The sequence below is a fragment of the Rhodnius prolixus genome, unplaced genomic scaffold, assembly GCF_049639745.1.
Source record: "Rhodnius prolixus isolate KJV_2025 unplaced genomic scaffold, Rpr scaffold_4, whole genome shotgun sequence".
NCBI lineage: Eukaryota > Metazoa > Arthropoda > Insecta > Hemiptera > Reduviidae > Rhodnius > Rhodnius prolixus.
In genome coordinates, this window is record NW_027411614.1 from 4,070,746 (window position 1) to 4,084,809 (window position 14,064).

Below are 14,064 nucleotides of genomic sequence, written 5' to 3' on the forward strand. Positions count from 1 at the left end.
TTTTTTTTTTTTCTAGCAACAGGCTTTTCATTCTCAAATCTACAAACTGAATTATTATTTTTTTATTCAATGTTTTTACCATTAACTAAATAAAAACATTTTTTCTTCTCGTTTTCAGGCCAACTTTTAGTGTTTTATACGACATTTTACATTGGATTATCAATATTATTCGCTATTTGTATGAAAGGTTTATTATCGACTCTCAGTCCAAAACAGCCGAGGTGGTTACTGGATGATTCGTTAATAGGAACAAATCCAGGTAATTTTACTGGACAAAATAGTTCGGAAAAATTTAGCTATTATCTTTAATGTTCTATTATGACATAATAATAATAATTTTTATTATGTAAGTAAAAAAGTAAAGACACAGAATAGGATATAAAAATCTTAATAGTTTAGATAAGAGAACATTATCATTGTAGCATGATTTAGATTAACTTGTTTGTATTATTATTATTTTATTTTATTTTTTTTTTAAGAAAGATTTATTGCAGAATGGTTTACATGTCACTTATTACATTAAAAAAAAACAAACTTTAATTATAACATTAAAATAAAACGTCTTTTATTCTTTACGACAGTTCGTAAATGTATTTAATTTACTCAAATTATTTAATAACTCAATTTTTCACTTACAGGTCTTGGTTTCCGTCCTATGCCTCCAAATGTAGAAGAAGGCTCGTTAATTTGGTTTGTTCCTTCCAATGAAACCAATGTCAAATACTGGGTAGATTCTATCGATGACTTTTTAAAAGGTGATACATTTATGAACATAAACAATTCTTAGTTAGGAGAATATTCTATTTCTTACACTCCTCAGTGCGTCTTGTCTATTACTCCTCCAACTGCAAAGTATATTACTATTAAACTCCGTTGACTTTTTTCCTTATAGCAAGTAGATTTTTTTCCCTTATTTCTGACGGTTTTAGTTTTTCATCCTTTATCAGAGATAGATGAGCAGAATTGTATTGAATTAAAAAATGGAACTAGCATTTCGTTCACTGGAAAACGAATAATTACAGTTTTTTTTTTTTATGAAGTATAAAATAAAGTAAAAAGTTTGGAAAAATGTTATTCTTCAAAGTAGACAAAAAAGGAGAAAAAAAAATAGCAGTATTTTAATACATTCATAATGATCACAACCCAATAATATTGGTACAATGGATGTTTTACAAAAATATAAGCCCTCATTACGACCTCACAGATCAAAAAACGTTGACTTAAAAGGTATGTGAAGAAAACTGAATAAAACCTAGAACTAGTTAAAGAAAGCTTTTAATATTCCAGAAAAAATATCATACAGGTCTAAAAAGGAGAACATTTGAGAATTTAATACACTAAAGCTTTTCGTTTCAAATCACGAACGGAAATACCTTGTTCTATTAATAAAATTCATTTACTAGAAGGGCTAAAGGCAACCAAAAGATCCATATCCCAACGGTGGCAAGTAGAGGACAAGACATTTCGTCTGCAAAAGGCACAATTAGAGGAGAATGTGTTTGGTGCTTATGGGTATGCACCAAGTATCAAACCTAAGGAAATGGTCTTATTTCTCTAAGGAAAATTAAAAAATTTTCTTTTACCATTGCATACTATGAACAATTTTATTTTTTAATTCCCCTCTTTAATCTTTTAAAACAGACAATTATTAAATTATATAATTTGAAATAAATTTTTAAAAAATAAATATTTTTTAACGACAAATAAAGGGAATGATTTATTGGCCTAATATACACAGAGGCATATTATGTAAAACTGCTTCATGCCTCTTTCTTTACATATTCTTAGAAGAATTAGTTTTATCTGGTTCTACGCTATAAGAATTTTACGTTTTTTCCCCCTCAAACATGAAAACTTTTTCTTTTTTTAAGTGAACAGATCATTGAACACAGTTGAACTAATCTTTCTAAAGATATATATAAATTGGAATTAGATTTCAATACTTAACGTCCATTACCTTCGTAAAATTAATCTAAACAGGAAATATTCAAACCTGTGAGAAGAACGAAAATATATATCTGCCCAATAATTAGCTCATTGTATGCTTCCACTGCCAATAACAGCAAATACAATGCATAAGTAATGTTTATTTCGAACCCAATAGCTTGCCCTTAGATTTTCTATACCTAGGAGCTTCTTACAGCTCGCACTCCGGTAATGGACACAATTGTTTGGGAAGAGAGATCACCATCCGGTGATTGGCACTGCACAGAAAAAAAAAACTCTTTGGCACCGCTATAACCACACATGTTGACCTTTAAATCAATACATATATATGAATGTATCTAAACGATCAAATGCAGAAAAAGAGATAACAATCCTAAGAAATACAGAATTATAATTAGAGGGCAAAGTAAAGTAGTATTTTTGGAATAATTAAATTGTACCCATCTACTGAAAAAGAAGATTTAACTTTTTTTTGACGAGAAATCCAAATATATAAAGAAATACTGATTCTACAAAACGAAAATAAAGAAATAATTATATTGCGGATGTAAGGTGCACATTAAGAAATTAACAAGCAACTCTGATCTAAAGACTCCAAACATATTGTCAAAATGAACATTTAATCAATGAACAGATGAATTCTAAATTAAAAATTTAGTCATCATTTTTAAAAAGAACATCTAACTCAGAAGATTACAAAACAGAAAAGCAATACTTCTAAATTAAGTTTCAAAAAGTGGAAATTCGATTCTACAAAATAATCAAAAAACATTTTCGTACATCTGGCAATGAAACTGAAGTAAATTTTATTTACTGAAATCTCTTTTAACCAATCAGAAGAATTGTTCATTTCAACTTTCCAAGCTATGGAATTTAACTAACTTGTAAACTGAACACTGAAAAGCCAAAAAACAATTAAAAACAATAATTAGCCTAAATTTTATTGAGTTGCTTGCTTGATTAAGAAACTATTTCAAGTACTCTAAACTCTTCTTCAATTGCATTTCTAATTTCTAATTGTCATTCTATTATTCGGCTGAGACAGCTATGTGATGAAAAACCTTAAAAGTAGCACCAATTCAAAACAATGATAAGGCAGCTGAAATTAACAGGGTATTCAATACTCTTCAGAGCGTAGTAAACAAAAAATCTTAAAACCTTACTCAGTATAATCTATGGTTTCAGTTTTAAAAAGAAATACTTTTCACTTCCTGACAAGAATAATAGCGAATGGCAAAAAGAAACGAAATAATTGTTTAAATAAAATGCTACATTTTTTTCTTACAGTTTACACAGAACCACCTAAGACGAAGGCTGTTCGCCAAATATGTGATTATGACACTCCACCGGCAGATGGTAAGGTCTGTAATGTGGACGTTAACAGCGATGTTTGGGGTAAATGTACCAGCAAGAAAAATTATGGATATTCAACTTCTTCGCCATGTGTTTTTCTCAAATTAAACAGGGTAAACTAGTTATTTTTGTGATTAATTAATTGAATTATTAAAAATTTTGAAAGTTAATTTGAGTTTTTTCAATCAGATATATGGATGGGTCCCAGAATACTATAACGATACTCAGAACCTACCTGCTGAAATGCCTGTAGATTTAAAAAATTATATAAGAAGCATATCCGTTGATAAAAACAAGGTATTAATTAAAATGCTGATATTAGATAAAATCCTATTTATCAGTTTATAGTAAATGAATAATTCTTTCTACGCACCTTTACTTGTTTGCAGTTAAACACAATCTGGGTGAGTTGTCACGGTGAAGGCCCACTTGACAATGAAAGTATTGGACCAATAGAATATTATCCACAGCCTGGATTTCCTGGCTATTTCTACCCTTTTAAGAATGATATTGGCTACTTAAGTCCGATTGTGGCTATACACTTCAAACGCCCACTCTGTAAGTAGTTGTCGCTAATATTATTTTAAATAAAAATAATTAGTGAAAAAATTAAATGAAAATACTTTTATCATTTCATTGCACCCACGAATGAATTTCATTGGTTCGAGAGAAGCAAATTCCATTATAATGTAGCATATATTCTTAAGTTCATTCTTCAATTAGCGAAGTTGCTTCTTCGTTTCTAATGCACCACAAAGTTTCTTTTTGATAAGATTGTTTTTTTTTTTAAATATGTAAAAATCAAGAATTCGTTCTTTCACGAAACAAATGTTTAATTTGTAAAAAGCCCTTCGCCGAGAGTAAAAAATGCTGTATTTTAATTAAGAATTCTGTTTAAATGACGAGAGAGATCGCTAGTATACATTGATATTTTAGCATAAAATAATCGAGGTTTTTGAACAAACACTTGCTCTGTGAAGTTAATTTTGCCCTCAAATAAATTGTGTCATGTATCTAAACAAATAATGAAATAAAGCAAATGTTTGACCTTAGGGTGGATGAAAAAAACATTCAACGCTATCATGGCCAAGCGTTGTCTAGGTGGAACAAAACGTGTTTGCGATTAATTAAAGTTGAAAAATGAGTCTTGTCTGGGTATAAAGTACTTACATAGTTGGTGCTTGTAGATTGCAATAAATGAGTATTTATAACATAAAGCAATGTTGTGATGACTTACTTGAAAGAATAGTTATAGAAATACTCAGATTATCCTCTTAACGCAAAATATCGCTTGAAATGACCTATATTAGGATTTTTTTATGCTACTATTGTTTTGTAGGAACGTATGCAATTTTTTTTCTTTCAAAGTAAAGTTAAGTTAGTACATTCTTGTATGGGTGTAAGTTCACGTGCCTTTTCAATAGAGCCCTTAAAAGAAAATGTTTTAATCCAAGTATTTTTTTCAAAACTTATCTTTTTTGTATACTTTCAGTACATCGCATTATAAACATTGAATGCAGAATATGGGCCAAGAACGCTTACTACAGGAAAAATCCTCAAGATAGAGAAGGTGCTGTACACTTCGAACTGCAGCTCGACTGATTTTACCATAATGAAACAGAACATTACACAAACATATTGCTGACCCAGAGCATAACTTGGTACTTGAAAATGTGGGACTATAAGAACCATGAAGAATAAGTGAAACGCAGAATTTTTACAAAAAAATCCTTCTTGTAAATGAATTTTTTTCTTAGCGAAACTAAAATATTAGCTTAAAAAAAAAAAGAAGGACCCACAATTTACTTCACTAGGTATCGTTCACTCTTAACTGATTCACGGCTTTCTTATAAGATCCTTTCTTTTAAATTTTCTGATCTCATTTACAAGAAAAAATTTGTATGTGGTAGCTCCACTAGCATAGGAAAACAAGTACTTAAATTTCCGTTTTTTCTTTTAAATGGTTGATACATAATTCCAGTTTTTATCCAATAAAATACAATGCATTCGACAAAAATCATGTTTATAGTGTAATATTGTAACTGGAACTTACTTTTCATAAGGTGTACAAATTTAGAAGTTTCGAAGTATCATGTGGTCTCTTGAAACTACACTGTGATTTTGCATTTAACCCAAAGTGGAAATTGTTACAAAAATACAAATTTAAAAGTGAATGACTTCGTTTGTAAACTTCCTTTTTAAATACGCCTTATCATTTATTGTTAACTTCCTTCTTTTTACAATTACTCCCACAAGATGGTAAGTAGGATGGCGTTTAACTTGATGGCAGCTAACAATAATGTTCTCCAAGTGCATGCATTATAACATACTTTTTTTATTTCTGTTCAAGACAGTTTATCAAGTAACATTTTTTTATTCTGTTAGCTTACCGTTTCAAGAGTGATAACAGGCCAGAACATAAAGAAAACGATTTTAATATTAAAATTCGAGTAACCCTATCAAAATGTTTATTTACCTGAACCGAATTTTCCTATAAAAAGCATTTTCTGGAAGATTAATTCCTGCCTATGCAAAATAACATTAATTAATTGATTGAATAGAGATGGTACTTCGTTATCTGTTCAGTGTCAGCCATTATTGATAATGGCGGCTTATGGACTCCTGATGTTACTTTGCAAATGCCTTCGTTATCTTCAGCTGATGGGAAAAAGTTTACATTGAACAGAGTTAAAAATTTGACTTTAAATATGTTTGAACACTAGGTAAATTATTGAGATCCACCTAAAAAAAAGGCAATATCTGTGAGAAATATGAAGAATGGAATATCCAAAAACGAAAACTCGCATTAAGCTTTAACTTCAGTAGTTTTGAGACTGTCGCTCTTGATGCTACCAAATCAAGAAAAAATCAATTTTTTTAAGAAAATATTTTTCAACTTTTTAGTGTTTATAGGCATTACCTGCCTGCTATCAAGTTTATTAGACATTTTCATTGGGAAATTGATTTTTAAAGAGGTTTTAAGGGAACATTAATGCCAATTTACAATTTAATGTTCCGCCTAATACCTACAAAATATCTAGTTTGCCAACAATATTAAGCAAAGTTAAATGCATAATTGAATTCCAAATTAAAAACATTGGTTAATTCAGGAAATTGTTAATAGGAAGTGAAATATTATAAGAGAACGTGGAATTATTTGTTTACATATAATTTTCTTGACAGCTGCTTCGTATTTCCTAAAATTTTCATGTTAATTTCACATAAATATATTTGTACTCTTCCAGATAAAATGATTTTAAGTGAGACTGTATTTCTGGACCCCACACGGCATTGATTAAAAAGAAATTGAAATGTGCATGTCTGAAGCAGTATAAGTAACAAGGAAGAGAGAGAAACTATAACCGTATTATATTTACTTGGGTGAAAAAATTGACGATGTTGCATGAATGTTTCACACAAAAAATTGATAAGTTTTAATCTTTGGTAAAATAAGTGCATTATATTTTGGTTTACAAACTGTCCTTAAAAAAAAATTTCCTCACGCAGACTTCAAAGAACACTATTCAGTTGATCTCAAAAACCTTGAAAGTTGAACTCTTAATAGATTTTGAAGTAATTCAATTTGGTAGTAGCTCAAAGGAAATTTCTTGTCACATTCAAAAATCCGTTCCCTTAAACGATAATTATAACAATACCTGTGTAAAAACAAACAAGATTTTCTTAGACTACCATTATTTTAATACTAACTTTTTAAGTCTTACAGTGTAGTGAGTGAGTCAGTGCATACTTTTACACGAAGTTTATTTTCAATAATTTTTTTATAAATTCCAGTTTGCAGGTTTGTTTTTTTTTCTGGAAAACAGATAACTACGAGCTAGGAGTATGAGGGAAAACGAGAAGTTGGAATCAAGCATCACGCAAATGAAAGGAACAAAAAATTTTGTTGGTGCATTATTAGTTTCTTTTATACAATTAAAAATACATTTCATTCTACAGGATATTATTTTTTTGTTTTGTTTTCTTCCATTTTAAATACAATCTATGCAAGTATTGTCACAGTTTAACATTTATTACAATTATACGCATATTTACTTCACATTTAAAATTTTGTATTATTAATTATGGGCACATTATGTGCATGTCATTTTTATTTATTTATTTGATACAGAAAAATATTTTCTTTAAATATATTTTTTTTCTCTATTTCAGAATTACGTTTTATATATTCTCTATAATTTATTAACATATTATAATTTTATTTATTTTTTACTCTCTTTTTTTCAATATAATTTATAGTATAGTTAGTAATTGTACACATGTCAGTGCTCTAGACTAATTCTTCAGAAGATTTGTAAATTTCATTTTTTTTTTTTAGGGTTCTCTAATAAATACTTATTGTAAGAGATATAAGTGGTTGAAAAAATGACTACACAGCACCATTTTTTTTTTTTTTAAATATTAAGTTTGTTTTTAATCTGGATTTTTCAAAAAATTATTTTATTAATCTCAAAGTGAGTTAGAAATATGGCCCATTTTCATAATATTAAATAGCCAATTCAATCGCATTAAACAAGAAAAAAAAGTTTTTGTTCTAAATTTGCAAATTATTGAAATCAGTGTTGGAAAGAACAGACGTAATTTTTAGCTTATTATTAGTAATTTTTTTTAAAACACTTTTGGTACGTTTTTAGTTTATTTCAATATTTTTGTAGAATTTCACAACATTATTGTATACTTACTTTATTATTTTAAATTTTTTACACAAAGAAAGTGAAATAACTTATTCTTTTTCATTATTACTTAAAAAATACTCAATTGAAAATAGTTCATAAGCTTTTTTCAAGTTTAAATACTGTAATTAATTTATTTTCTACATAACTTTAAAGTCCTATACAATTTTACAACGTTATAAGGATAAAGGATAAAAATTAAAAAACCATACTTAAATTGTACACTATTTACATAATTTTTCATTTTTTAATATGCTGTAGACCTAGGAACAATATGTTTCTAATTAAAAATAATAATAATAATAAAAAAATAAGATGACAAATTATTTCTTTTTTCAACCTTAAGTACTTTAAGAAATCAATAACGAATTCAAGAGTAAGAAAAAGAAATAAAGAACAATTAAATCTAATTTTTTTGATTTTTGTGTATTTTTTTAAATTATTATTATTTATTTTAATAAACTGGTGAAAGGTCTAAAGTTAAATTGCGTATGGCATTGTTTCTTGTAGTCCTTGATGATTTAATAATTTGCAAAACCATAGTTTTGCAATCATGGCATACGGTCATCTGTAGTCCTTTCAATTTTTCAGCTTTTTGTCGTCCTAGAGTTTTCGCACGTGTTGCCCTCCATCTGAAAATTACAGAAATAATTATTGCATTTTAGGAAATGCGAATCAATCAATCATCACATTATCCCATAGAACGTAGAACGTTTTTTTTATTCCTTATATTATGGACAGATAAGAGTTTTAATAGCAAAACTGGCGAGATGAAGCTTGAAAATTCATTTTACTATGTTATATTATGTGAACTAGATGTGGTTTATATCTCATTGATTGAGTTTATTATTAAAAAAATAAACTCGGCTTCTGGCCAGTGTACTAAACATTATAAAACACTTTCCATCACCGGTCAGTGAGCTATAAGAGGCATCTGGAAATAAACTAAGGATAACTGAACTTGAATCGGGGATTTACACGTGTAAGTCTAAAGTATTAAACCAATCTTATCCTAAGCTAATCTCTTCGCTCACAATTAACGGATTAACTTCGTTATTAATTTAATTATAGAGAATTCTGAATAATCTGTAAACAGTGCCTGAGCGAAGGTAAAATTTGGGACCGCCCTCAATTATGTCCTAATTGTTTTCGAACACAAATCCACAATATAAAACCAGAATTTATTTCTATCAAATTTAATAATGCAAATGTTAAATTGGTCATTTAAATTAAAAGTAGATTACAAATTGTATAATTCGTTCAATTTATGCATTAGTTTCTCCTTATATTTTCCTGGTTCTGATTTTATCCAATTTTGGTTTACAAATAATTGACCTGTTATTAATATATTTTTTATAACTGGTTCTATTTATCAAAGATAAAAATCACTGTACATTTCACAGATACATATACACCAAAGCATTCACAAATTAGAGATTACTAAGAATACTGTTGAAAGATAAATTAGTCGCTAGTACCAAACTTCTAGAATAACGAGAAAACGAAGAGGTAATAATGACAACTACTCGACAAGTTTCGTCTCTCTTATTGAATCCCATGGGACTAATAACAAATATTAATACCTCAAGATTAAACTATTTCAATCATCGTTAAAAGAAGTATCGTCCTATCACGATGGCATTAACGGGTGATTTTGTGAATGTTCTCATTTCAAAATGTGAAGGAAGTTGGAATCGTTGATCGTGACACATAACTTTAGCGCAAAAGAAGACGTCTATATTACTTTTTCTAATTTGAAAGTAGTGTTAAGGAAATGTTCACTTGATCAGCCATTTAAGAACGTTGTAAAAATAAACTTACTTGTCACTAGGTGTTAAAGCTGGACTTGAAGGAGGTAAAGATACGGGTCCTTCAGAGATAAGACTGGTAGACATCTGTGATGGTGGTGCCGATCTAGATATTTTAGGACTTGTTGGAGCACTACCCACCCCGCTGGCTAAACTACTTTGCTGACCAGCCATCAATTTGGTTACTAAAGCTCTAGGAAAGGAGTCTTCAGATTCACTTGGAGACAGCATACTGGGACTTAGCGCAGCTACCGGCACATGAGAGAAATGCTCTGTAGGGATCCTCATCTATAAAAGCAAATCAGAAATTTGATGAAAAACAATAAAGAGAAAATGGAACAATCATAATAATATTTAACAGAGTAAAACAAACACCGAAAATAATTAATGCTAAAGAGACTCATTCATATCCTCGATTATCTCCGAAATGCAATTATGCAGAATTAATACGGTAATCTGTACACATAATAATACGGTACACTGAAGTATTAATCACATAATCAGTAAAATAAGTGTATATCTCAAGTTCAACCACAATCAAGCATATCAATCAATCCTCTATTTGAATGTAATTTTGACTGATAAACAATTTCATAATAGCAGTTAATACTGATTACATTTATGTGCATAACTATTAAAAAGATGGTAGTTTATTATATATTTTTAAGAAAATAATTATTGATATATACCTTAGAATAACATTTGGCACAAACTGTCCTCTTGCAGAGTTTACATATCTGTCCCCAAGGTCCAAAAATCCCAAATCTCGTTTTCATACAAAGGAAGCACACCTAATAAATTTGAACAAATGATTTAATTATAATTAACATTAAATTATTCTCTTTCTTTATATACTAAATTCGCTTTATTGTATATATTATGCCTAAGACATACTTAGTGAAATAAGAATATAGAAAAACACTGGATTGAAACAATTTTCAAAAAAATAATGATACATTATGATATAATATGTATGTGCTTTAGACGATGAACCCTTAGTAACTGACCTACCGGATAGTTTTAATATGAACGCTGGAGTTGATTTAAAATCGCCCGTCAGGGAATTATAAAGACAACTTAGAAACAAAAACTTAAGAACAATACGTTTTTCAGCAAAAATAAAGAATAACCACAATCATTACTTTTAATTCATACTATAAGAACGAATTAATACAACTCAAGTAAAAATTCAATATATAAAAACTTGAAATAATATTACAAACACACAAGTATTCAAAACACTAAGAGTGAAGAAATGGTAATATTTTCTGTCAATAGTTGATAAGACGAGGCCATTGACGATTGAAGGGTTTCCCGAGAGTACAGTAAGAAAGATTTCAGACTGAGAAATTCACAAGGATGGAGAAGCTTTATACAGGTTTCTTGAATGAAGAAGTTGCAGCGGTGTTAACAAAGTCGATTTTAATATCGCTGAGGATAGTGAGGTTGCAGACAATATGTTTACAATGGTACGAAGAATTTCGGATTGAAGGAATTGGATTCATTGCCGGTTTGGCACGTTTAACTGAAGCCCAAGGTTCTAATTCGCAGGTTCTGATTGTTAATCTGACTTATAAACTAGTCGTTTGTTTGAATTTGTTTCTTTAGAAGTTAAAAATAATAATACAACTTATTTAAAGTATTTGCTTCAAAATAAAAACATATCACTTACCAAAAAAATGTTTGTATAATACATATTGCTACTTACTTTTCTCCTCTCCGCATCCTCTTTCACCCTGCCCTCTACCGGAAGACTTTCCAATTCTGCTTTTGTCAGGACACTTCTGATGTGAACTATCTCTTCAAGTGTCAGTGACAGGCATTCTTCTTGCCACTGTTTCTACGGCAAAGTACAGAGTAGTATTATTTAAAAAAGAACTCACATTTTAAACGTTTTAATCGATAAGGAATATTAGAAAGTTTTAATCTCGGCTATTAAAGAAATAATTTTTAAATTGATTTTGAATCGAAGTTTTGACAACTCACAAACACTACTAAACAGATAGGTGCTTTGTACACAGTTTAAATGTTGATTTGATATAAGCTGAATTTAATTTGAGATATCGTTCTAAGGTTTGTGACGAAAAAAGAGAAAAGCTCAAAATATTTGAATAAATCTAATAATTCATGTCTTTCCCAAGGGTAATTTATTAACAGCTTAGGAGCAGGGCCGGATTTCGATGAAAAGAGGCCCTAGGCTATTTCACTTATGAGGCCCTTTCGCCTTTCGTAAATTACATGAGAGATAATAAAATACATCACTACTATGATATATGTATATCAATGTATTAAATGAAACATGTTGTTATTGGTACTGTTTTTAAAATAGTGTAATTTTAATTTTGCTAACAATTTGAATGTAGGCTCCTTTTGATCTTGAGGCCTTAGGCTGAAGCCTACATAGCCTGTAGGAAAATCCGGCCCTGCTTAGGGGACTTAATACTTAAAACTACAAAGCTCTCTATCAACTAAAAACATTTATCACTTACCGACTTAAGTAAATCATCCTGTAAAGAAGTTCTTGACCAAGTCATTTCTGGCAACGTACATGATAATGATTCATCCGTTGGACTATCAGTCTGTCGGCTTGGTGGTCTAGATTGTGGCACTGAAAGACTTCCTTTTGTTCCTGAATGACATACAACCACCGTATGTCGTCGCATTGATGCTTTCCGACTTGGACATTGTGTAGCCAGATCGTATGCTGTAAAATTGCGTACTTTAAACTTCAAAACTTTACTAAAACCATAATTTTTATTAATTATTATTAATTTTAATTGCTTTTTTTTTTTTTAAGTGAGAATATTTTTATGCTTGCAAAACCAAGAAAATAAATCGGAATAAGTATGCACATTTCAGTATTCAGTATTTTTTTAGAACAGTATTCAGGATAAGCAAATCTGCAAAGTATTGATTACTTTATAAGCGCATTTGAAATGCTTCTTTAGTAACCATATAAGCTACGTTTTAGTAGTTAAATGTATTCTTCGCCTGAACAAATAATGATGTAAACTGTGAATAATACTGAGATTTGTTTTTTTGATATTTACAAGCATTCATAGCAAACAGAATAAAGCAATATTTTATTAATAAATTTTGCTGAACATAACAGTATCAGTAGGAAGACAAATTGAATCTTCTAACTTAATTTCTTACTTCAATCACCAAATAAAGAATTTAAATCAGATAAATAAAGTAATTTGAAATTATTATTAAAAAAATACATAAATAAAGGTATAGCAATTTTGTCAGCCTACTGAGAGCAATAATTAGCACAATCACATAACGCTAAAGCTGTAGAAAGACAGAAGAAAAATTAGTAAATAATATGAAGCAAAACTAAAATTTACAAACATTCTTTTGTTAGAAGAGTATGTATTGGTACCTTTTACTTCATTTTTTAAAATTTATCTAAAGCAAAATTACAAGATGCTTACAAATTTTTTCAAAGTTAAACTACCATGCATTTAAAACTATAAGTTTGTTTGTAATATTTGTTTAAGAAAGAAGAAAATGTAATAGAATTTATTTTACATGCAATTATTGATGATACTAATTGTACAGTTGGGCAATAATTTTTTAACTGTGTTAACATTGTTACAAAACAAAGTAAATGTGACACATTTTATTTTTAATACAATTATTTATAAATCTCTTTCTATAACAGAAGATAATAAAGTTCAAGACTATACGAAAAATTAATTTTAATAATTTTAGTGACATTGAACATAAAATATTAATGAAATCTTGGTGTCGTGAATAAAGCTCACCTTTTTGCTTTTTTTTTCTAGGGACTCGGGTAGTGATTAAAGAAAAAATAAAAAAAAGATATAAAAAATAAAAGTAATTACCTATTTTATTTTCAAAATTAAATATTATGACTTTCTGTTTTTAAAAACATATTCGTGCAAGTATGGCACACTTCGGTTATTTGAGATATTGGTTTATCAAATTCTTTACTTCCTCTACATTTCTGGTTTTTTCATTTTACAATTCCAGGGCCGAATGTGTCAACTTAAACAGTTGAAGTACGGTGCAAAGGAATTGGTAGCAGCAGGTTCCAAATCCGGATCAGATAAACGGCGATAACAACTTAAATAGATGCACATCCCAAAATCTTTGCTATCCGGCTCGGTAAAGTCAACCTTAAAAAATGTTCGAAACGTTTCTATGCCAGTGTGTAAAATGATTTGCGGATGATTTACTGAGACTGGAAAAATAAAGCAGTCTACCAACAAAAAAGATCGAAGCTTTGATCTGTCTTC

The 14,064-nt window shown here is 29.2% G+C and overlaps 2 protein-coding genes across 8 annotated transcripts in view; one reads left to right on the forward strand and one right to left on the reverse strand.

Annotated features, from left to right (window-relative positions):
• Positions 1-5,474, forward strand: part of LOC141456169 (sodium/potassium-transporting ATPase subunit beta-2-like) — a 16,167-nt gene extending 10,693 nt beyond the window's left edge. The window contains exons 2-7 of the mRNA XM_074131909.1: positions 119-259; positions 639-755; positions 3,235-3,413; positions 3,490-3,597; positions 3,690-3,858; positions 4,793-5,474. Of these exons, the coding sequence (XP_073988010.1) occupies positions 119-259; positions 639-755; positions 3,235-3,413; positions 3,490-3,597; positions 3,690-3,858; positions 4,793-4,902 (824 nt within the window). The 3' untranslated portion in view covers positions 4,903-5,474. The remainder of the gene's footprint in view (positions 1-118; positions 260-638; positions 756-3,234; positions 3,414-3,489; positions 3,598-3,689; positions 3,859-4,792) is intronic.
• Positions 5,475-7,596: 2,122 nt separating this feature from the next.
• Positions 7,597-14,064, reverse strand: part of spir (spire type actin nucleation factor) — a 252,872-nt gene continuing 246,404 nt past the window's right edge. For 5 of the 7 annotated variants that reach the window (XM_074131880.1, XM_074131877.1, XM_074131879.1 and 2 more), the window contains 5 exons: positions 12,289-12,503; positions 11,508-11,639; positions 10,489-10,590; positions 9,813-10,087; positions 7,597-8,623 (listed from right to left, as the gene is read on the reverse strand). In XM_074131880.1, the coding sequence (XP_073987981.1) occupies positions 8,446-8,623; positions 9,813-10,087; positions 10,489-10,590; positions 11,508-11,639; positions 12,289-12,503 (902 nt within the window). In that variant the 3' untranslated portion in view covers positions 7,597-8,445. The remainder of the gene's footprint in view (positions 8,624-9,812; positions 10,088-10,488; positions 10,591-11,507; positions 11,640-12,288; positions 12,504-14,064) is intronic. The other 2 variants (XM_074131878.1, XM_074131881.1) reach the window with 1 other exon arrangement.